Consider the following 24,415-nt stretch of genomic DNA (forward strand, 5'->3'; position numbering starts at 1 on the left):
ACGTCGAAATGCCAAGTTCATATGGGAAGTCTGGGATCCCAAGCTCGAGATACCAGATTCTGGTTTGAATTCCAGCCTCAGCAGGCCCTCTTGACACAAGTGGCACTACTTTAAAGAAACCTTACCAGCTGCTTTAGGATGCTGGTGCCATTTTAGAGGCCCTCTCTCCCCCTCTCTCAACCCAGAAGAATAGGAGAGAAAAGAAGGGTAGAGGAATCTGTCACTCCCCCAGTTTTACTAACTGAGAATGGGGCCTTTGCCTCACCTCATGTTTGGGCCTGCTCCGACGGGAATTATTTGTCTTTTCCAAACAACTGAAGCACCGTATTCCAAGTTGTACCCCGTAACACCAGTTCAGCAGCAGCAGGGGACAAACCGAGCTGTAAAAGATACCGTGACAAGTTCCTGCCAGCGGATTTTCCCTGGACGTAGTCTTGCCATTTAAGGCCATTTTTAATGGCTTGTGACTGTCTGGGGGATTGTTCTAACACAGAGCTTGTAGCTGTGATTAGGAAATGGCTACAACCCGCGGCTGGTTTCTCAGCTGATGAGGAAACCTGACGGGCTCAGGAGGTGGGGATGAATTTCCCCCTCCCACCACTTGCACCTAGTGAAAGAGCTACTTAGTTCCAAAGCGGAGAAACAGTTGGGCCAAAAGAGGAAAAGATACAACTGCCAGAAAAGTTATGAATATAGGAAAGAAGGCAAAAGGTCAAATTCCCAGAACCCCTTGGTGACTCACCAAGACTTAAGCTTATTATTCTGCCACTTTCCACATAGCAGTGGCAATGGAAAGGAACTAGAAAGTATGTTTTACATATGGAGAAGTCTGGGAGCAGAAGTGAAAAAGGGCTGAGTCTGGGAAGACCATTCAAATGTATGAGAACAGAAGTCAGTCTCCACTCAGGAAGAGAGTAAAGGCCCACGGAAGAGGGCTTATTTCAGTCTGTTTCAGTCCGCCATGGATGCTCAAGGGAACAAAAGTTGATGGGCCCGTCCTAACTGGGATGGCTATAAACAGTTTTACCACACTCACAATACTGCATTGTTGTCACGTGGCTTCTTTGGAGAACTTATTTAAAACTATCGAACAACCCTGGCTTTGGACGGGTTGGAAGAGCTCTTAGCTTGATACAGCAAACTTCCACAGCTATCAGAGTTGGACACACTGTGCTGCCCTGTCGGAGTGAAGACAGGCCCACTGACACCCCTAGTCATGGCCCCTCCCACAGCGCACCGTATAAACTCTTGAGGGTGGGCTCCGTCCACTCCATTCTTCTGAAGGGTGCTGCCCCACAGCATGGCTATATGTCCCTATAACTCTCGGCCTACTAAGCTCCACTGCCTTCAGACAGTATGGAGCACAAAGCTTTGTGCTGGTTAGGGAAGTCTGCCCCTAGTGGCTGAAGACGTTGGTGCAGGCTTCAACCACATAGACACATTTAAATTAATGAATGCATTCTAAACACGAAATCACCCTGAGGTGTACACCCCTAAGGTCCCCTTAGCATGTATGTCAATTTCCAGGTGTCTAGGTTTCATGGTCTTGATGCTGACGGCACGGATAGATAGAGAGACATCCTCTATTATTAATATAGTAGGAACCCACTTGGGCTGCTACCTATGTTAGGGATAGGGTTGGCAGGCCCCAAAGAGGAAAAAATGCATGCGCCTTTGAAGCGCGTAGGAAATGGGAGATGACAATACAGTCCTGGCTTCTCCAGGCCCATTCCTCTCCAGCCCCCTTGTTGGCCTTCATCCCCAGCCAGCTGTGATGCAAAACAGGAACAATTCCTGCAAGGAAGCTATGTAAATGCTTACCTCGACATCACACCTTTAAGAGACATGAAAGATTCCTTCAGCTTCTTCACTTCAGTCTGGATATTCCCAGCCCCCTCTGAAGAAGAGTTTTCTGCAACCAACTGCCCATGGGCTTCAATGAGGTGTAATTGGATCTCTCTGTCTTGATACTCGGATTGCAGTCTCTGAAAGGCACAAGACGCAGACCCATGGACACACACACGAGCCAGTTCCAGCTTCCCTCCCTATTTGGGAACAGGCCTCATTATCATCACATACTTCTATTCAAAATCCTTATTGACAATAACAGCTAAGTGACTTGGAAGTTTCCACTATAAGGCCAACGGCAAGCAATGTTTGGGTAGAGGTGGACAAACCTATCAATTTGGGTTTCTCATTATTCCAATCTTAAGTCGAGTTCATTCCAAATGTTGAGATCCTTTTTTTTTTTTTAAAAAAAAAGGTCCACATGAAAATCTGCATGTATTTTCATGTACATTTACATTTATACATTTTTGTGTGCATTTTTAATTGGAGTTCTCCATTGCAAAATTCGTAGGAGTGCGAATTTTGAAGATCACCGAGTTTCAGTTTAGATTCAAAAGTGTAGGTTCAAAAGTGCAGCAAAATCCAGTACGTTTGCATTGTGAATGTGAACTGAACAAATTTCTCCCCATCCATATGTTTGGGAGCCATTTTCTTTTTTTGAGCCTCTTTAGTGCAGGATCAGAGAATGCTAGCAAGGCTTAAAAATAATTGAAATCGATGGGTCTTTAGACAGCTGTGACAAACGTCTCTTACTGATCTCAAAGGGGATTAAGCACACTGAACTTTATCTGGATCAAAGCCTTTGCCTTTTAACAAGAAGCCCCATCCCCTGAAATGATGTAGATACCAAAGAGTGTTTATACAATCCTATGCATAGTTAGTCTTTATGTAAATGGGGATCTTAAAACTGTACATGTAAGAACTGTAAACATAAGAATGGAAGAGCCATGTTGGATCAGGTGGAGGATCCATCTCCAAAGGTGGGAAATTTATGGGCAAGGATCCATCTCCAAAGGAGGGCAACTTATGGACCAGGATCTATCTCCAAAGGAGGGCAACTTATGGATAAGGATATATCTCCAAAGGTGGGAAATTTATGGGCAAGGATCCATCTCCAAAGGAGGGCAACTTATGGGCAAGGATCCATCTCCAAAGGAGGGCAACTTATGGACCAGGATCTATCTCCAAAGGAGGGCAACTTATGGATAAGGATATATCTCCAAAGGTGGGAAATTTATGGGCAAGGATCCATCTCCAAAGGAGGGCAACTTATGGGCAAGGATCTATCTCCAAAGGAGGGCAACTTATGGGCAAGGATCCATCTCCAAAGGAGGGCAACTTATGGGCAAGGATCCATCTCCAAAGGTGGGCAACTTATGGGCAAGGATCCATCTCCAAAGGAGGGCAACTTATGGGCAAGGATCCATCTCCAAAGGTGGGCCACCAGGGCCATCCCTAGGGTGATATGTGGCCATTGGCTTCATTTCCAAAGACTATGCATGTGATCAGTTCAGGCTTCTATCCCTACTCCAGTAGCCCACTGGACATGGGGGGAGAGAAAAGGGGGTTGTCTCAAACAGAGAGATAAAGAAAATGGGGTGCCACGGAGAGGGGGAGTGAGAAAGAGGGAAAGAGAAAGAGGGAGGAAGGGAAAGAGAGAGAGGGAACAGATTGTCCCTATCTTTTAGTTCTGGCACCACTCACAGCTGGCTTCAGCCTTGTCCACTGCCAGCATGTGGCGCTCAACAAATTACCCCCAAGGGAATGTTGCCATTAAAGTTCCCCACTCTTGATCTAATCTAATATCCTGTTTTCCTCTGTGGCCTCCTAAATGCCACCAGGGCATGAAGACAATAGCCTTCCTATGCCAAGGAACCTCAAACATTTTGGACCAGTGGGTACATTAGGGAATTTGAGAAACTGCTGTGAGCACCATCACAAAATGTCTCTGACGGAGAATGTGGCTAGTCGTATAATGGGTGCCATGGTGGTCTGGCTAGTCAAATGTGAGCTAAAGAGGTGGTGGGGGGAGAAATTCCAAAACTGGGAAGTAGGGGAAACAGCAAGGCATAGGGGTAGAGCGGGAAGAGCAAGGCTAGATGCTAGAATGGGAGAGAGAAGGCTACCCTAATATCTCCCAAGGTTTTTATTAAAAAAATATTTTTGCAGGGGGCAAGGACTGGAGAGCTATGTGGGCGCCATTGGAGATCCCCATGGGGCACTGTTGTGCCAGTGAGTGCCACTTTGGAGGCCCCTATCCTATGCTCTTGCTTCCCACCTGCCAGTAATAGGCGTTCAGTGGCATAACGTCTCTGAATCTGGCAGTTCCACTTACATATGAACACAGATACGTTGCGATTGAATTCCAGGTGTTCTTCTGACTCTTGAGAAAGAGAATAACTCAGAACATGTTTGGAGACATAAATCTTGTGTGGACCTTCTAAGAAGAGCATTTCTTTTCTTTATTATGGCACTTTGCTCCTTCCAACCTTATGATTCTGTGATCAAAATATTCTGCAAACTGCTACGCCCTGTGAAGCTTAACTTTGGCCTATACTTCGAAGTATCTACCCCACTGCACATCAAACCGATGATACCACAAAGCAAGAAATATCCCTCACCTCCAAGTCCAGAGCCCTGTTGTTCGTGTTCCATCCCCCTTTGGCATCCCAATAGGATTCCAGCTCCTGCTTGGTCACCATAAGCCACTGCTGGAGATCTGACAATTTGTCATTAAATGTCCAGTGTTCTTGAACATGCTGCTTACTCTGTGCTGTCATGACCTAAAAAGAACACCAAGCAGCATCAGAAACAGAACATCATAGGGGGCCTACAACAGGAAAGTAGCTTTCTAACTTTGGGGAACTGTTTCCACATGGATTTATCCACCAAGGTCACCTCCAGCCCTTTATACCCAGACATGCCTGCCAGAGAACTGCTCCATGTTGCAGAGAACTATGGATTGTGTTTTGGGGGCACATTGGTCATGTGCTGGGCCCCTTGTGAAATTCAACCCACCCTATCCCTTTGTGGCAGCAATGTATTGGTCAGGGCTGAGCCATAGACAGAAGTCTGAGATGATCTGGGAGCCACGAGGCATGCTGGGATATTGGAGTCAAAGGACAAATCATGATTGGAAAGCAAGCCAGGATTGAAGAGCAAACCATTCTCCATGTTGGAGAAATCCATTTGGGGGAGGCAGCTGGAATTCAGTGAGTTTTCCTAGGCTCAGACCCCCAGACTTGGTTTCGATTCCTTCTGTGCTGCCCAACTCTATCTGCAGTGAGTCAGGCCAGTTTGTGATTTTTCTGGGAATTTTTTTGGGGGGGGGGAGTTTCTGCAATTTGTGCAAATTACTGCTGAATTTGCACAAATTCAGTCATAATTTGTGCACGTTGCAGAACCTTCCCCAAAATATTTCAGGAAAACTGTTTGGGGAACAGTCTGCAGCTCAGAGATGTAAAGTGGGTCATACATGCCACAAAATTCCGTTGACCAAAAACCAAACAAAAAACACCGGATTTCACAGCACAGACATCCCTACACATGACTAGGTCTACATTTTTCCAGCCATCCTATAAACAAGCAGTAAGAGCCACAGCATTTGGGAGACATGTAGATAAGAGATTTGTGCATCTCAAACTCAGCAACTTCCTCTGGCTCCATGCTCCAAAATGCACCATGCATATCACCGGCAAAGGCTAAGTCTACAATCCATTACACACTTTGCCCCAGGGTAGGTCCAGAAAAGTTAACTTATCTCCTTCAGAATAGTTATGCACGGACAGTGCTGCAATTTGCATGAGCTCCGGGCCCATGCAATAGCCTGATTGTATTAGTAAGTCATTCACCTCAGTTTAACAAGTGGCTTAAAAACAACAACAGCTCACAGTCAAAAGTAACATCTGAATCAGCCTACTTAACATTTAAACTGCAGCCTAATCTACACCAAGCAGGATATTGCACTATGAAAGTGGTATGAAAGCAGTATATGGTACGTGTTAATGGGCCCCAACAGTTGTCAGTGCACTTCAATACCGCGATAAAGCATCAGTGTGGCTCCTGCTTCTTATATACCACTTTCATACCACTTTCTTTGTGCAATATCCTGCTTGGTGTAGATTAGGCCAGGATCATTCTTCAAGAGCACAAGAACATCAAAACCTTTGCATATCTAAATCTGGCCACATGGTGGTGCTATATGAATGAAAGTACATAATGCGAGCATGCTGCTCTATTTCTGGTGAAGCAGGATGTACCCAAGAAATATACTTTTTAAAGCTTAATAAATATTTCATTTCTTTGGTGCTCTTTTTATTGGTCCCCCCAAATGTCAGGGGATGGCTGCACTAGGGTCACATGGGGTGGAGGTGGGTCTGCCAGGGGAACCTGTTGGCCAAGGGCCACATGTTGCTCACCCCTGTGGCAGAACATGCTCAGTAGCCACTTCCAAAGAACAGCTAGGAGAGGAAAAGGTCACTGCTGCCCTGTTCCAGAAAGGCTGTGGGCCTGCTGAGTGCCAAGCCAGACTTTGCAGTGTTTGAATCCACTTAACACTGGTACTAGCAAACATGTTCCATACAATAGGCCAAGACCTCAAGTGCTGAAGAAGCAGCCCTACGGCAGAACCAGGGAGAGTTCTCAGGGAGGGCAAAACATGATCCAGCAGAGTCCATACTTTGTCTGAGACGTTATAGCCCCAAGTAGGGTGTCAGGAGCCATCAGAACTAGAACTGGAAACTCTCAGCTCTGTATACACAGTACAGTGTGGCAGCAGAGCTGCAGTCGGGGTTAATGCATAGAATCATAGAGTTGGAAGGGGCCTATAAGGCCATCGAGTCCAACCCCTGCTCAATGCAGGAATCTACCTTAAAGCATCCCTGACAGATGGTTGTCCAGCTGCCTCTTGAAGGCCTCTAGCATGGGAGAACCCACCACTCCCCTGGGTAATTGGTTCCATTGTCATACTGCTCTAACAGTCAGGAAGTTGGAAGGGTCCCTGGGTCCCCTCCTCTGTCACAGAGGCTTGGTTACCTGGCTGTGGTGGGAATGCTCCAAACATAGGGTGACCATATGAAAAGGAGGACAGGGCTCCTGTATCTTTAACAGTTGTATTGCAAAGGGGATTTCAGCAGGTGTCATTTGTATATATGGAGAACCTGGTGAAATTCCCTCTTCATCACCACAGTTAAAGCTGCAGGTGCCCTGCCCTCTTTTAAATCTGGTCACAGTATAGCTGCAGTATAGCTCCTGCAGCTTTAACTGTTGTGATAAAGAGGAAATTTCACCAGGTGCTGCATGCATACAAATGCCACCTGCTGAAATTCCCTTTTCTATGCAACTGTTAAAGATACAGGAGACCTGTCCTCCTTTTCATATGGTCACCCTACGCCAAGCAAAGATGTTGGATGTTTAGAGCGACCTTATCCCTCCCATCAAAATCCAGCCCATATTCCTGCATTTCATTTTTATCTTCTTTAGATTTGGGTTGGCCCAACAAACTAACATAATATTGCAAGCTTGTTGCTGTGCTTCTTTTGTGATTTGAGTTTATAGCCACCAACAAATCACTTGAAGTCAGATTGATTCCTGATGCAATTTCACTGTCAGCGGGACCATTTGTTTTTAGCTGCTATAATCTTCCTGCAATAAGCTGCCCTGGTGATCTAGTACTAAAATCCTCTGCACAATAATATATAAAGTCCAGATCAATGCCTGAAGCAATGAAGGAAAAGAAAATGATAGAAAACCTCCCACAAAAATGGATTTTTAGCCTTTGGGCATCAGCTGCCTTATAGCACTCAACAGAAAATTTCAGACAAAAGAAAGTAAAAGGTTTATTTTTTAAAAGGACATTTAAAAGGCTGGGATTTGTAGGACATTTTTCTGTCTAAACACGCGTAGGATTGTCCCCTTCGACTGCATTGATGCCGGTCCTTGGATTTCACTTTTTTCTACAGCTTATTGAGAGTGTATAACTATGCATGGTTGCTTTGGAATGAACCCCACTAAACTTGGACTTACTTTTGAGGAAATGTGCACAGGTTCAGGCTGCTGAGAAACTATGGATGACAGGATGAGATGATTCAGGGCAAAACGACACTCGACATTAAATGTGGTTTTGTATTTAACCTGATAGTTTATTTATTTATTTATTTATTTATTTATTTATTACATTTCTATACTGCCCAATAGCCGGATGATTTTTAGAATCATCACACCTAATGTGTGTGTGTGTAGGCTCAATTAGGACATGGTCTGCACCACCAGGGAGGGAGGAGGCAACCCTTTCTCTCCTTGCCATGGTCCCAATGAAAACCTGTTCCAAATCTGGAATTTGCATTATTGGCAACTGGAATATCAGGGAGGGGAGCATTTCATCGGGACCATAGCAGGGAGATCCCAGACTTGATTCACGTCTCCCATGGTCTGCTTATGGTTTAATAAAACAACAACCAGTCTCATTAAATGCAGGGAAACAAGAGAGAAGCACGTAACATAATGTGTAGCTTAACTCTAAGCCAGGGATGCAGAAACTCTTTTCAGTTTGAATTCCATGTCTTTTCTATTTCAATTCCCTTTTGGAGAAGCTCTTGGGGGCCGCCGCCTCCACCCCCACAACACCAGCACATTTTAGTTGAAAGCTATTAAGAATATAAGAAGAGCCATGCTGGATCAGACCAAGGCTCCATCTTGACATCGGTGCGTCGGCACCGCAAGGCCTCAGGCTCCTGCACTGGCGCGCCTTCCCGGCATCTGCACGGGAAGGAGCGCCAATGAGGAGTTGCTAACGCTGCCGGGCTGAGCACCGGGGAGGGAGGAGGAATGGGGAAGCTGGTCTCTTCCCTCTGGCTGCCCCATTCCTCGGAAGGGGAAGGGAGGAGAGCCGGTTCGGGTGCCACACGTCCCTCTCTTCCTGCCCCTTCGGCTGTCCCATTCCTTCCCCCCTTTTAAATTTGTAGATATGAAGGTTCACATCTACAGATTAAAATAACAACAACAACAACAACATATGCTAAGTTTGTTTGTTTTTTAATGGACCCCAGAATTGTTGTTGTTTAAAATGGATACTGTTTTATACTGTTGTTTTTATATTTTTTGATGGTTTTAAATTTTGTATACTTTTTTTTTAATGACCACTGTTTTTAACTTTTGTAAAACGCCCAGAGAGCTTCGGCTATGGAGAGGTATATAAATTTAATAAATAAATAAATAAACAAACAAACAACAACAATGTGAGGGGAAGCAACAGGGAGGAAGAGAGGGATACGCAGTGCCCCAACCGGCCCTCCTCCAGCCAATGGCGCCCACCTCCACATTAGCTGTGGCACACCTCCACTTAAAAAAAGTCGGGTAAGTGTCTGACTTTTTTTAAGCAGAGTTTAGGGGGTTTGCCCCTGGATGGCTTTGGGATGGCGGCTGGGTCATACAGATGACCTGCCGCCACTCCAAATCCACTCTGGGCCAAACCCCTCATCAAGACAGGCTCCTAGGATCCACCTAGTCCAGCACTCTGTTCACACAGCGGCCAATCAGGTGTCGACCAGGGACCAACAGAGTAGGACGTGGTGCAACAGCACCCTCCCACCCATGTTCCCCAGCAACTACTGCAAATAGGCTTGCAGCCTTGGATACTGGAGGTAGCACATAGCCAGCTGGGCTAGTAACCATTGATAGCCTTCTCCTCCAGGAATTTATCCAACCCCCTTTTAAAGCCATCCAAATTGGTAGCCATCGCCACATCTTGGGGTAGCGAATTCCAATCATTTAACTATGCACTCGGTGAAGAAGTCCTTCCTTTTATCTGCCCTGAATCTCTCACCTGTCAGCTTTCTGGGATGACCCCACTGGGCGTAGTATTATGAGAGAGGGAGAAAAATGTCTCCCTAGCCACATTCTCCATACCAGGCACAATTTTGTACACCTGTATTAACCTTACTTTCCTTTTCTCCGGGCTAAACAATCCCAGATGTCGTAACCTTTCCTCCTAGGGGAGCTTCTCCAGCACCTTGATCATTTTGGTTGCCCCTTTCTGCACTTTTCCCAACTGCCTAAGCTTTAGGAGAGCCATTTCCACCTTTTAGATGCTGCGCAAAAGCCAGGTAGCTGCTCAAAAATAGGTGAAAGGGGTGTGGCTTTCTGGGCAAAGATGGAGGGCCAGGCTGCAATCTCCAGAAGGACAGATGTGCCCCCTGGGCTTGATCTGCTCTCCTGGCCTAAGGGCCACAAAACTGGGGGGGAAATGAACCAGTTTTTTTAGATCTGTGAAAATGTAGAGCCGAGGTCCATGTGATTCTCAGCACGCGCACCCACGTTCCCCTCTGCTTGTTTTGGAATCCTGAGGAAGGGAGCAAAATTACTTCCTCCAGAGGTCCAGCACAAGCAGTGAGGGACACCTGTCATTTGCACGGTCTGGCTAGCGTGCATAACCACCGTCGGGGAAATTAGGTTTTTCTCCCCCTCCATCTGTTCTGAGCCAGGGCCTGTCTCACTCTTATGTAGTAGGACCCATGGACCAAAGTAAGCTTAAAGTATGAATACTGTTGTGCCAGGGGTAAAACCAAGGCAGAAAAACAAACTGTGCTTTGAGCTGGGAAACGTGATGACCTTGCACGTACCACACACACTATGACTTGCTGCGGCCATTGGAAATCTTCGGACCCCCCCCTTCTTGATATGGGGTGTGGTTGTTGTTTTTTGGATAATTTCATTGTAACCTAGCAATGAACCGTAAACTCCCTGGACTCTGTTCTAGGCGATACTGCTTTGGTAAGATAATAACTGTTAATTAATAAATTGATGATTAACGTATTACTGACGCATGTAATGTTTTTTAAATTTCTATAAAAGAAGGTTTGGTTTTTGTATAAAATTAGGTTCTCACTTGGATCTCCTTCTGAGTATTGAATCCATTTATTGCTTGCAATAAACTACTTCTCTAAAGAGCGGAGACTCCATCTTGGGAATTACTGACCCCCACTGAAAGATCCCAAGCAACCGGGGGGGGGGGGAGGAAACGCTCATTCCAGATTCCCCCCCCACACACACCACCTTGCTGTTCGATGAGGACAAGAAGAAGTTGCCCCAAGAATGGGGGTGAAAACCCCCACCATTTGGACATCATCCCCCAAACTTGAATTACCTCCAGAGACCTCTTCAGGATTTGATAGTCAGAAGAAAGCTGCTTGATTTGATGCATCTGTGCTGGGTCGGACTGCACCAGTTTCTCCAGTTCTTCCATTTGAACAGCACACTCTGCCATGTCTCCGTGGATGATCTATAGAAGAAAGTGATACATCATACAAGGTACCATAGTCAATGGTACACTAATCTACCAAAGAACACCTGGGAAACACATGACCCCTGAGGGAGTAGGGGAAGACTTGGGGATCCCAATCCAGTCCACTGGGATTCTCCACATGTAGGGATGAATGAGAAATTGATTTCAGTTCGATTTTGATCAGGGTTTTACCTGATCAGTTCACAACATCCAGACACAATCTGTGTTTGAAATCCATACATTTTTGAGTTCACAATGTGCTTCACGGACCGAAAGGAAATGTGTCCGATGGCATGCGTGCCCTTAAAAAAGCTGTACATTTCAAAATGAGTATGTCTCAAACACGTGTGCAGATACGCTTTAATCATAAGAGAAGGATGAGCGCATTTCAAAAATGCACACAGTTCAAAATGAGTACATTTCAAGTATGACATTTCCAAGATGTGCACAACTGATGTGTACGTTTGGAAAAATATGCACAAAACTACGCACAGTTTTATGCAAAGAGATAAAAAACCAAAGCTCACAATCTGATACGGATTCGAGTTGGAATGAGTTTTGAGATGGAATTTGGAGAAATTCAGCGAGCTCCAGTTGTGCTGATGCCTCCAGTGTACTTGTGGACTTCCATTGACTTCTACTGTCTTCCTTATCTTTGCTTCAGCAGCCTAGTTCCTGTCCCAAGCCACACTTCAAAGATGCCTACCCCAACCTAGTGCCTTCCAGGTGTGTTGGACTACAACTCCCATGTCCCCCTGCCAGGCTTATAGGAGTTGCAGTCCAACACGACTGGAGAGCACCAGATTGGGAATGGCTGCTTTGAACTTTAACTAGCTTAGTGCTAATTGCAAGGATAGCTCTAGAACGTGGCAAAGGGCTAAAAGAGTTCTTTAATCACACCAGATTTCTAACATGTGAGCTCATTTTGAACTTGATTAAAAGTGGATGGGATGTGCAAAAAGCGAAAGGAAGAAAACACTGAAAACACATCTGGGCAGTAGAGGCTGGAGGTTCTGATTTTGGTGGGGCTGTGAATCCACTCTGGGTTTGAGTCAGAACCAGCCAGAACTCTAAAGGAGCTATCCAAGGTGCTTAACCTATTCTGGGAATCCGGTGCAGCACCCTGGATAGCTTCTTTAGAGTTCTGGCCCATTCTGGCTCAAACCCAGAGTGGATTCACAGCCCCAACAAAATCAGAGCCTCTAGTTTCCACAGCATCTTGCTACACACGGTTTCTCTGTCCTTTTATCCTCATGACAACCCTGTGAGGTGGGGTGGGTGGAGAGAGAACTACAGAGAGAGAGAGAGAGAGAGAGAGAGAGAGAGAGAGAGAGAGAGAGAGAGAGAGAGAGAAACTGATTGTCCAGCCCGCCGGCCCACGGTCATCCAGTAAGCTATGTAGCTGAGTGGGGATTTGAACCCAGGTCTCACCGCCCTTGTCCTACCGTTTAACCATTACATCACAGTGTCTCCATTGTTCCTGAGACTCTGGCCTCAGCTAGACCTACCAGTGTAGCACGACGGAGGGGTGAAGATCTCGTGATATTTTTATCGTGAGATCTCCCCCTCTGTTTACACACAGCGCGTGACGACCTCAAAGGGAGAAGATGTCACGCCCACCATTTTTTTAAAGAGGAAAGAGCGCACAAGCGCTCATGCGCAAAATGTAAGTATTTTTATTTTAATTGTTTTTCCTGCTCCCTCCCACCCCACCCCCAATGGGCACAGAGCTCCTGCGCAGGTCCCAGCTCCTCGCGAGTAACTGCAAGGAGCCAGGACAAACCACGATGCCCGCCCACATGTTCCGCGGTCTCGGGAGCAGGCCTAAAGAGTAGGGCCATATCCCAGGGCAAGGGAGGGATCATCCCTCCCTGATCCTGGGATCCCCTGTGTGTCATGTGAATGCACAGGGACGATCCTGGGGATCGCCCCAGGATAAAGCCCTGTCTAGCTATGGCGTCTGTAAAACACCATGTACACTGATGGTGCTGTATTAATGACATTAATGTGCCTAGTGATGACACACCCAGAAGTGGAATTCTCCTAAATGCGAATGCCTGTTGCTTACCTGTAGCCTCTGCAGCCGGGCTTCTTTACCCACTAGATTGGACAACGGTTTCCTCTCAGCATCCAGCTTGGCCCTGATGGCAGACAATTTCTTCTGCAAAGGCACGAAGACCGCATCGAAGTCTTGATGCTGCGATACCAAAGCCTAAACAGAGAGAAGGAGAGGAAAAAAAGATGATGTTCACGCCAATCCCATCTGTACAATTGCTTTCTCCATCCATTCTGCCGGCCTCACAACACAGACCTCTGAGTATCTCATATATATAAAGGACTTGCAGTCTGAAAATCCAGAATCTAGTCAGATATTGGAAAGATTTGGTTGGTGCTACACTAACAAATTGGTATAATAAGGTTTGGCATGTAGCCTTAATGGATAAACTGACAAATAAATTGAGATTAGTAAGAGGAACAAGATTCAAAGATACATTTAATAAAGACTGGTATTGTTTCATAGTATACACAACCTTGTCGGAATGCGAGAATAAAATTCCAAAAGAATTCAAATCCTTTTGGTTGTCATAATGAGAGATACATCTTTTGCGATGGGTTAACTTATCTTCTTTTTGATTTTTCTGACTTACAAAAAAAGAAGAAAATGTTTAAGAGAGGAAGAATGATACATATGTGCTTGTATATTTATATATGCGTATATTGTAATAGATATAATAGTATCATTGATTTCCTATGAGGGGAGGAGGGTGGGATAATTATGACTGTTTCTATTTTTATTTCTATTTCTGTTTATTATTTCTGTATGAGATATATATCTCCAGAATCAATCCCCTGCCTGGGAAGCTGGCTTCTTAGACACACACCTGCAACCTGCTTTTCCTCTGAAGGAGACCTTTGTACAGGTGTTCCGTTTCCTTTGCGGCATCAGCTGCCTCAGCCACGAGTGACTTTGCTCTCTCCTCCTCAAAAATACTACTCAGGAAATCTTTTTTCAACTGTAACATCAGGAGCTGTTCCTTAAAGCGGCAGCTTTCAGCCAAAAATGCCTGGGGGGGGGGGGAGAACACATGAATGTTTATTTATTTCAATCATTTAGATATCCTGCTTTAAATTTTTCCCCTCCAAAGCGGCTAACAAATCAAGAGTGACTACAATAAAACAACAATTAAAGCCAATTACATCTCAAAAACCCAGTAAAATGCATCAGTTGAAATCCAAGAACGAGCATCAAGGGAGTCTAAGGGAGGAATCCTACATGTGTTTAGACAGAAAAAATGTCCTAAAACCCCCAGAATTCCCCAGCTAGCCATGCTGGCTGGAGAATGCTGGGAGTTGTAGGGCTTTTTTTTCCTATTTGAACAGGAACCCTAAATATCATTAAAAGCTTTTTGGAAAACAAACATTTTTAAAGCTGCTCTAATGAGGAAGAGAGGGGGCTTGGTAGATATCTCCAGAGAAAGAATTTAACAACTGCAGTGCTACCACTAAAAAAGGCCCTGTCCCCGGTACCTGCCAATGAAATCTTTGGTAATTATGGGTCAGAGGGCAGGACCTCAGATTTCTATCTCAGAGCTTGGGTAGATTCATACGGGTACAGATGGAGAACCTAATTTATTGCAAAATATAAACACAAGGGGCTCTTCCACACGTCGTACTGAAAGCGCTTCCATCCGCCCCCAGTGCACCCCAAAAACAATCGTGTAGCTTGCCTGTAAAAGAGACGAGGAAGAGGTGTCCTTGCTGGCGCCGCCACCCACCTCCCTCCTCGCCCGCCGGGACGGAGAGCTCGGCAGAAGAAGGCGGGGTGGAGGGAAGAGAGGGGACGGGCGAGGAAAGGGGGGCGGCAGCAGCGGCCCCTGCACGGTTCCGGGGGCGTGGGAGGCGCCCTCCCCTTTCCTCGCCCGTCCACTCTCTTCCCTCCCACGACCCAGCCCCGCTGCTGGGAGCTCTCGCAGGGCCTGCTGGCTAAAGGGAAACGGAGCCTGGAGCAGCAGTCTGTGCAGTCTGCGCTGCCGAAGGACGCCTCCTCCTCTGCCTCTTCTGGGGACGATTAAGGTACATAGTTCACGAGCGTTTTCGGGGCGCCCTCAAGTGGCTTCGGGGCGCCTTCGGAACGGTGTGTAGACTCCCCCAAGGTGAGAGCTAACAGCTGACCTTGTGAACGGAGCTACCCAGATCCTTCTAGGCCACTGAGATTTTGCACAAATTACTCCCAAGTCCCATACCTCCACTCCCATGATAAACATAGCATTTGATCTTTACTTTCTGCATCTTGCTTTAAAAAAAATCTGTGCCACAACTTGTAGGATTCTTGGGAAACTCCTCGCTGCAGTTTCTAGCCATGTAGTTTCTACTGCAGCTCCTAGGCCCTGTTCGTGCCCTTTAGAACTAAAATGTAAGGGCTGTAATGTTGCTAAATGACAAAAGGCTGAATTGTTTGCGATTGCTGTGGTTTGGTTGCCACCTGGTGGCCTTGCATCAAACAGCCACTGTAGTAAAACTACTGCTATGCCTTTCTTTCCTCTACTATGATAAGAGTGCAGTTGTACTCATTACCTAGTACAGGGGCAGGGAACCTCTTTCAGCCTGAAGGCTGAATTCAATTTCGGAGGCGCTCTTGGAGACTATATCCCTGTGGTGGGTGGGGCTAAAAGAGAAGGGGAGGAGCCAAAGTCAAAAAGGGTGGTACCATATATATATATATATATATATATATATCAGCATATCATAGCTTAAAGCTCTTACTGCCAGTGACTACACCTTGGGAGAGGCATTTCAACCTCTTAAAATGGGGGAATCATAGAATCATAGAATAGCAGAGTTGGAAGGGGCCTATAAGGCCATCAAGTCCAACCCCCTGCTCAATGCAGGAATCCACCCTAAAGCATCCCTGACAGATGGTTGTCCAGCTGCCTCTTGAAGGCATCTAGTGTGGGAGAGCCCACAACCTCACCAGGCAACTGATTCCATTGTGGTACTGCTCTAACAGTCAGGAAGTTTTTCCTGATGTCCAGCCGGAATCTGGCTTCCTATAACTTGAGCCCGTTATTCCGTGTCCTGCACTCTGGGAGGATCGAGAAGAGATCCTGGCCCTCCTCTGTGTGACAACCTTTTAAGTATTTGAAGAGTGCTACCATGTCTCCCCTCAATCTTCTCTTCTCCAGGCTAAACATGCCCAGTTCTTTCAGTCTGTCTTCAGAGGGCTTTGTTTCCAGACCCCTGATCATCCTGGTTGCCCTCCTCTGAACACGCTCCAGCTTGTCTGCGTCCTTCTTGAATTGTGGAGCCCAGAACTGGACGCAATACCCTAGATGAGGCCTAACCAGGGCCGAATAGAGAGGAACCAGTACCTCACGTGATTTGGAAGCTATACTTCTATTAATGCAGCCCAAAATAGCATTTGCCTTTCTTGCAGCCATATCGCACTGTTGGCTCATATTCAGCTTGCGATCTACAACAATTCCAAGATCCAAGAGGCATGGGGGAAGGGGCATGGCTTGTGGGGGAACCCGAGAGGGCCAGATTGGGCCCTCGAGGCCTAAAGTTATCCACCCCTGCTCTAGTGTGCCCAAGAAAAAGATACCAGGGTAGGGCTATAGAAATAGGAACAGGGGAGGCTGGTGATGGCTCCAATTTCGGTGGGGCGGAGATTCCATTCTGGATTTTAGTCACAACCTGCCAGAAGTCTAAAGGAGCTATCCAAGGGACTGGACCCATTTTGGGGACAGGGTTCGGAGGCTCGGGCAGCTCCTTCAGACAGTTGGCTGCTTGTAACTAAAGCCCAGAATGGAATGTCCACCCGACCAAAAATGGAACCACCAGTCTCCCCTGGATAGGCACTGGCTTGATCCTAAATGCCTGGGGTTACTGGGCTCCCTGCATCCAGGGAACAGGTTGGTCCTCCATCCCAGTAGTGTCTCCCTTTTCCTTCTCCCACATAAGCGACTGCTCTTCATTCCTATGCAGGACCCGGAAGTGCTTAACGTGTGGAACATTATTGTGTAGAGGCAAAGTCAGCCCTCCACTTTCATGCCATATGGCTCAGTTGTCACGGAAAAGGGACGGGGGGTGGGGCAGGAGGAGATGTGTTCCTGTGCACAGATAGGGATGTTGTGGGCTTCCGACTGGTTCTGGGAATCTGGTGGATTCCCCCACGCCTGTCGCCCCCCACCCCGGACCCAGCTGACAAAGCTGCCACCTGTCCGTGCTCCATTCACACCTTCAGTGTTGTTTAAATGGGGCCATTATGGCCACCATTTCTGCAACTCTGAAATACACAATTTCTGGAGGGCCCAATTTGAAAACGTACAATTTCCGGAGTGCCCAGTGACGAGGGCGGGCAGCTTTGTGGCTTTGTGAGGTGCTCGCTGGTTTGTGAAAACGTTCATGCAGCACCACAGGCAGGGGTGGGTGGTGGGGGCAGCTGGCTGACTGAGACAGATGCAGGTAGGTCCGTCCATCCCTATGCACAGAAGACAAAATGCATCCTCCTGCCATGATGACGGCCATTTTGCTGGTTAAACATGAAGTGTTTCCTAGAGTAGCAGAACGTAGTTCTAAACTGGGCCTGCTGGACAGCTGCAGAAAAGCGGACGTCAGCAACGTTTTCTGCGAGTGTGCGTCTGTGAATGAAGAAGTTTTAAGTCTCGTTACAGAGACTCTCTTGTCACCTCAATCTGAAGCAAGAACGCGTCTGTCAAGGAAGGGTCGGAAATATTTGCCGTGGTGTCCAGAAGCCTTTGAGCCGACGGTTTCCACAGCTGGAACTCCCTCAGGGGGGTCTGGAAGCGCTGCCTCAGTTCGGTTTCGGTCTCAGTGCTCATTTTAAATGTCTTCCCTTTCAGGCTGTTAAAAAAAAAAGAGAGGAAAAAGTAATAACCCATCCAGACAAAACTATGAAGCTTAAACCCTAGGAGGAAAATATATATATATATATATATATATATATATATATATATATATATATATATATCCCCATCTCGTTTTCACTGACAGACAAATGGTACTCTGCTGTTTTAGCACAGAAGAGCCCAGTCTTTGCTTCATATACATATATGCCTGTCTCTTCGCTTTCACCAGCTGCCTCTAGCCATCAGAGGACCAACACAATCTTTTTTTTTAGATACAAAACCCCACATTCCTTCCTAGTGCACCTGCTGTGGAGAATTACCAAAAGCTGGCCCTGTAACAGCCGGTTTCCAAACAACCCCTTGAGTGTTCTTACGAGAGCTGCACCTGTCAGCTACAACAGGGGTGAGCAACTTCTGGAAGTCAGAGGTTCCCATCACCACCTGTCCCCGGTACCCAGTGCGGGCTGCACCTCACCATGGTATTGACAAAAAGGGCATTGGTTTTGCAAGCAAAGAGGATGAATGGGTGCCCAAATCGCACTTCCCTGAGCATGGCTCTGCTTGCAAAAAGGGGGCTTCCTGCATGCTTTGTTTACTTTCAAAGTCACCACGTTTTTGCTGCTGCAGCAGCAGCAAATTCATCAGCGGGGGCAGCCCCCACCAAAAAACATTGCCATAGGGGGAGCGCATGCAGCCCACCCCTGAGCTATAAGATTAATAGTCACAGGTAGTGGACACCAGGGCAGAATCCCATCCAAAGATGCTGGACAACAACCTTTGTGACCAAGCTCCTTCCTGTTGCTTTTAGGGTGCTTCCAATCCAAGCTTTGTGTTTGGGGACCTGACCCAGAGTCTCCCCAGTCCCAGTCCATCACTCTAACCGCGACACCAACACTGTCTCTGAGTTGGACTCTCCACCCCCTGCAGCCTTAATTCACATCTGGATATCGTACTTTTTTGTGATATCTGCTTATGTAGAAATATACACACTAAATAGAGAGAGCAGACAGGCATCTAGTCACACAGAACGCAGCATCCTGAAACGAGAGCAAAATCCACTTGGAGAAACCACCTTCCCGCTCTGCCTTTTGTCCAGCTGGCTGAAAAAATACCTGTTTCTCCCTTGTGGTTTACTTCAACCTCTCTTTCTCTGTCTTTCTTTCTGGGCTGGTTTGCACGATAGGCAGATGACAGCATGGCCTAAATAGGCCACAGTGGCTTGCGGTGCATGCCGGCTGCATTGTGAATATTCACTGCAGCTTATCAAGTTGTATTACTGTCATTATAAGCCACCCAGGAACCAAACTAGTCACCCTGTCAGGGTTCACACAACCCGCTAAGCCACAGAGCTTGTCTGCCACAGCATGAATAGCCACAATGGCGGCAGGTACGTGACACAAGCCACTGTGGCTTATTTAAGCCACACTGCTGGCCATCGATCATGCAAATCTGGTCTCTCTCTCTCTTTCTCTCTCGCTCTCTGTGCCTCACAATCACCAGCAGAACCATTTTCTCAGCCTAATTCTCCAGCTAGTTGAAACCTGGCCTGCAGCAGCTGCCAATTTTAATGCCTTTTGGGGAAACCTCTTCTAGAATAACATTTTCCTGGAGGAGACATTTTTCAATTTTAGCTAAACAAGATACTAGAGAAAAGGTCATCTTACTCATCTCCATAAAACAGCATTCTCACTTCAATATCTAGTACAGAAGGAAGGCTTGCATTTTAAGCAATTTCAGAGGAACCGAAGCCTTGCCGGGGCTAACTTTGCTGTTTTTTCTTCTCTCCTTGCCGTAAGGATTTGTGAGGTTAGGTTACCACCACTTCCTACAAAGAAGCACGGGTCTTTTGAAACACGCTGGCAACCATCTGTCCTCTTTGCTGTGCGGCAAACATTCAAACTTTCCATTCCTTGCTACTCCTCCTTGGAAAGGATCCCAGATTTGCTTCCTAAAAATCTGAACTGCTGTAACGACCAATTGAATGTCAACAACATGCTCAGCACTTGGCATAAGAAAGCCAATTTTTCAAACACAGTGAAAAACGTGAACGTGCCTGCATCCGGATGATGGCGATCCGTTCTCCAAATCTCCAAAGGTGTTGGCTATGTGCACGTCACTTCCTGATTCCAGTTAGCCTGGAAGTGGAAGTATTTTGCCCAGAGCTCAGAGAGAGAGAGAGAGAGAGAGACTGGGTAGGCTGGATTTGCCATCTATCCCAGCCAAATGTAAGCAGGAAACAAGACGTTGGCTGTTAGAAGGAGAGAGAATAGGCCAACCTAAAAAACTATCAGAGGAAAAAAACCAGCCAAACGAACTCGGAGAAAAGAGCCATGCACAGAAATGTGGTCATTCATTACCACTGCTGCTGCTGCTATCTGCATAACGTTCACCTCCAAGCATGAAAAACAACTTAAGCAATAATAGAACTTTTCAAATAATGCGAGCGTTAAACGGGCAGCCCAGTTCCAGAGACTGGCTTTAGGTGCAACGGTACAAGCAGTGACCTACAGAGTGATCTGAACTAAAGGCAGGCACTAAAGGCTGCACCTAAAGGCTGTACTTCTAAGGCAGCCCGAGCTTACATTCAGAAGAGCCAGGAAAGAGAGCAAATGATCAAGCAGGACAGCTTTCCTGTCCCTACCTGCAATCCACACTCACTACCATTTGTAGTGTACTTTTGTATTGAGCGCCTGTAAGGCATGGCTGAGTGTGGAGGACTCCACTGGTTATCTCTGATCAGAGATATCCAAGGCATTCCTTTTCATGCTGCTCACCTTCCTGCTGGGTGCAACTTTTTGGAAGCAGGTACAGTTCTTCTCACCTCTGCAGTGCATACTCTGCCTGCCCAGATTCCTTCATCCACATGATTAAAGGTACAGGAGACCTCCCACAGAAAGGCTAACATCTCCTGCAGCGCACATGATTTCCAGTAATATATACAGGCGTGTGTATGCATTACAGCTGCCCTGTTGATGCCACTATACACTGCTCCAGATGGAGGCTGTCACCAGCCATTCACACAAAGTGGCTCAACACCTGAGATTGGGAGATATGGGACATGCTGCTGCAAACCTCTTCATTTTTGCCATGGCGTGGAGAAAATAACCTGACCTGCCTGGCAAGCAACTGCATCTGAGCCAGTGTGATAGAGTGGTTAGACTCTCGGACTAGGATGGGGGAGATCTGGGTTCAAATCACCACTCAACCATGAAGGTCACTGGATGATCTTAGGCCAGTTGCTACCTCTGATTAACCCTTCCCACAAGGTTGTTGTGAGGTTAAGTTGGGAGGGCAGAAGACAAAGACCATGAGGGTTTTTTTGCAGGGAAGGCAGAGTATAAATGTAATTAATAAATACCCTGTTTCCCCGAAAATAAGACAGTGTCTTATATTAATTTTTGCTCCCAAAGATGCGCTAGGTCTTATTTTCAGGGGATGTCTTATTTTTCCATGAAGAAGAATACGGTACACATTTATTGTTGAACAAAAAAAAAAGGTCTTATTTTCGGGGGGGATGCCTTATATTACAGCGAGAGGCAAAACTGGAAGTAGGTCTTATTTTCAGGGGATGTCTTACTTCCGGGGAAACAGGGGTATACAGAGAGGCACCAAGTCCTAGCGCCCCTGTAATACTATTGAAAAGGTGCTCTGCACAACAGCTGTAAGATGTTAAAAGTCATCAAACTGAACACGTGTGTCCACTTCATTTACTTGTTATTAAGGGTGGGGGGACAAGGGAGGCCCAAGATTGCCAGGATTCTCCGAACGGCGTCTCACCACTTCCCTCGTGCCCTGCTCACATTTGTGATTGTTGTTCGTTCTGCACCAATTAGGGAATTGCACAAGCCAAGCAGCAATCAAACATTAAATTTGCACAAATTTCTTGATTTGCCCAACTTCCCTCCATAGACTAAAGCAGTCTATAGAAGGAATGTGTGCAAATTAGGACATTTGTACGAATTAGGAAAGTTGCACAAAAGCGAATTGGGAAAGTTGTGCAAATCGAACACAAGCAATTTCTGAACATTTTCGGCTGATACGTGCTTGTGATTGCATTCAGAGCATAGAAAAGGCCATGCTTGCATGTTTTGTGAGCAAAAACAAAATTTCATGCATCCCTACTTGTTTTTTGTAGGTAGCAGGTCAGGCTAAACCAGCCTAGGGTTTTTTTTTTTTTGGCACTGTTTCCATATTACTAGATTAGGCTTTTGCAACCAGCCCCCCTCTAGATTTGCTGGACTACAATTCATATCATAACCCAGGAGGTAGCTGCTAGCTGTAAGGGTGATGCAGTTGGGGCTGATGACTCAGTGGGGTGGTGAATCCACTCTGAGTTTCAGTCCAAGCCAGTCAGAACTTTAAAGGAGCTAACCAAGGAAAGCTCCTTCAGAATACTGACTGGCTCTGACTAACACACGGAGCGGATTCTCCACCCCAATGGCAATGGAGCCACTAGCTTCCATTAGAGTGACGAGTTTTAGTTTAACACATCCAGAGGGCTGTACAGACTGGGAAAGGTTGTACTAGAGTCACCTAATCCCCTGGTGTGGTTAATTTTAAACTGCAGCCCACCCTTACTAGGAAAAAAATACCTTTGATATTCCCGTATTGCCCGTATCACACTCTCAGAAAGTGGCTGAATGTCTTGTGAAAACCTGAACAACTCCTTAAGTTGAGTCTTCAGTCTCTCAACCTTTGATTCCTCTGCCGTAAGAGCTGCCCTTGTTGCCTTAAACACAAAAATATGATCATTAAGTATACATATATAAAATCAATTATCCACGTGTGTGTGTCTGTGTGTGTCTGTGCTGGGTTTCATTATACCTGTTAAAATTATGTGAGCAAAATAAGATTATGAATTTGAATCAAATGTACATTTATTGGTATGGTGTTGTGATGCACTCCCCACTTCTCTGAGCAGTGAGAAGTTCTGGGGCAGTGCTACTGTGTTTAGCTTTCTCCCTTCTTTTAGTTGTTTTGGCATTTGCATCCCCTCCTTCTATGATAAAATCAAACTCAAGCTGGCATACAAATAAAAAAACCCGTAAACTGCAACATAAATGTAAAAATATACCTAGCAAAAAAAGACAAACAGCAGGGAAAACAGCATTATTAAAAAACATTTCAACCACAGTAGAAGTTTAAAAATATACCAAAGTCTCAACTAAAAAAAACCCCACCAGGATAATAGTCCTAAACACTCATTTTAAAGAACAGTACAGATGAACCTCTCCTGGGAGGCTATTTCATAATTTAGGCATCACAACTGAAAAAACCCTTCTCTCCTGCCTCCACCATCCACACACGCACAAACGTCAGGAAAAGAAAACCCTTAGGGGTGGGGAAGGGGGGAACCCAAAACAGTCCAGTGAGAACTGAGCACGTTTAATGGTTTTAGAACACCAAGTGACTGTTGGGAGAAAAATCCCAGAAAACCAGGAGAGGAGGAACAGGATGGAATAGCCTTGAAAGGGCATAGCTGGCTGGTTAGATTCCCAAACAGGAGTGTTCTACGTTGTCTTTTGGGTCCCCACTTGTATATTTTAATATAATTCCACATATGCAGGAGGACAGCTTTAATTTCCCTGGGGACTGGTTAAATAGGATAGTAGGCAGGTCACGAATAGCATAGTTCTTTATTGAGCGTCAATAGTTTCTTCTGTCCCCCATCTGTCATAGGCAAATCAACACTTACCATGTATTTTCTCCACAGAGCGATTAAGTCGTCTTCGCTTCTTGCTCTGTCCCTTGGTTCCAAGTTGCTTCCTAGCCGTTGCAGGTTCTTACGGAACTCCTGCACCTCCGCCTCCAGCAGCCTGGCTTGCGAGTGATAGGCATTTTCCGACTTCAGGCTCTTCAGCAACCTCTCCTCTTCCTCAGCGCTCGCCACCTTCAGCTTCTCCAGGGCTGTCTTCAATTCCTCCAGTTCGCTGCTCATCTTTTCTGCCCCCAGCGGGGAGGTGTTTTGCATCACCTCCGCAGACTGAGCTTCCAGGTGTCTCAGTTTCTTTTCGCCGCTCTTCACATCTTTGGCTATGTCCTGCAGGAGGGAGGAGTTCAGAGTGAGCGACTTCCCAATCCTGAAGACTAGCGCCACTACAGTGGCATAGAGATGTCAAACTTCCAGAAATTTTGAAGCCATGGGGAAAAAAACTACCCAGTTTTCCCTGTTTTTTTTTTCCAGAAAAAACAAAAATGTTCAGAAAAATTGAAAAGAAATTGCCGTATTGGTACTTTTAACAGATTGGAAGTCACTTTGTTACTTTATAAACATAAAATTTAATTATGTACAAGTTAGTTTGGCATAAAATGATCACATTTGGTATATTAAAAGTACAGTGTATTCAAGCAATTATTACGAATTGAATTTACTTTTTTTACAGTTTTACTTTTTTTGGTAACAAATGGAGCTACAAGC

The 24,415-nt window shown here is 46.0% G+C and overlaps 1 protein-coding gene across 4 annotated transcripts in view; it reads right to left on the reverse strand.

Moving 5' to 3' along the window:
• Positions 1 to 24,415, reverse strand: part of SYNE3 (spectrin repeat containing nuclear envelope family member 3) — a 106,862-nt gene that overhangs the window by 23,397 nt on the left and 59,050 nt on the right. For all 4 annotated transcript variants that reach the window (XM_063118012.1, XM_063118009.1, XM_063118008.1 and 1 more), the window contains 8 exons: positions 23,693 to 24,037; positions 22,590 to 22,726; positions 17,818 to 17,992; positions 14,011 to 14,193; positions 13,197 to 13,340; positions 10,991 to 11,125; positions 4,470 to 4,631; positions 1,822 to 1,985 (listed from right to left, as the gene is read on the reverse strand). In XM_063118012.1, coding sequence (XP_062974082.1) covers positions 1,822 to 1,985; positions 4,470 to 4,631; positions 10,991 to 11,125; positions 13,197 to 13,340; positions 14,011 to 14,193; positions 17,818 to 17,992; positions 22,590 to 22,726; positions 23,693 to 24,037 — 1,445 coding nt within the window. The remainder of the gene's footprint in view (positions 1 to 1,821; positions 1,986 to 4,469; positions 4,632 to 10,990; positions 11,126 to 13,196; positions 13,341 to 14,010; positions 14,194 to 17,817; positions 17,993 to 22,589; positions 22,727 to 23,692; positions 24,038 to 24,415) is intronic.

Source organism: Elgaria multicarinata, chromosome 2 (assembly GCF_023053635.1).
Source record: "Elgaria multicarinata webbii isolate HBS135686 ecotype San Diego chromosome 2, rElgMul1.1.pri, whole genome shotgun sequence".
NCBI classification, from domain to species: domain Eukaryota; kingdom Metazoa; phylum Chordata; class Lepidosauria; order Squamata; family Anguidae; genus Elgaria; species Elgaria multicarinata.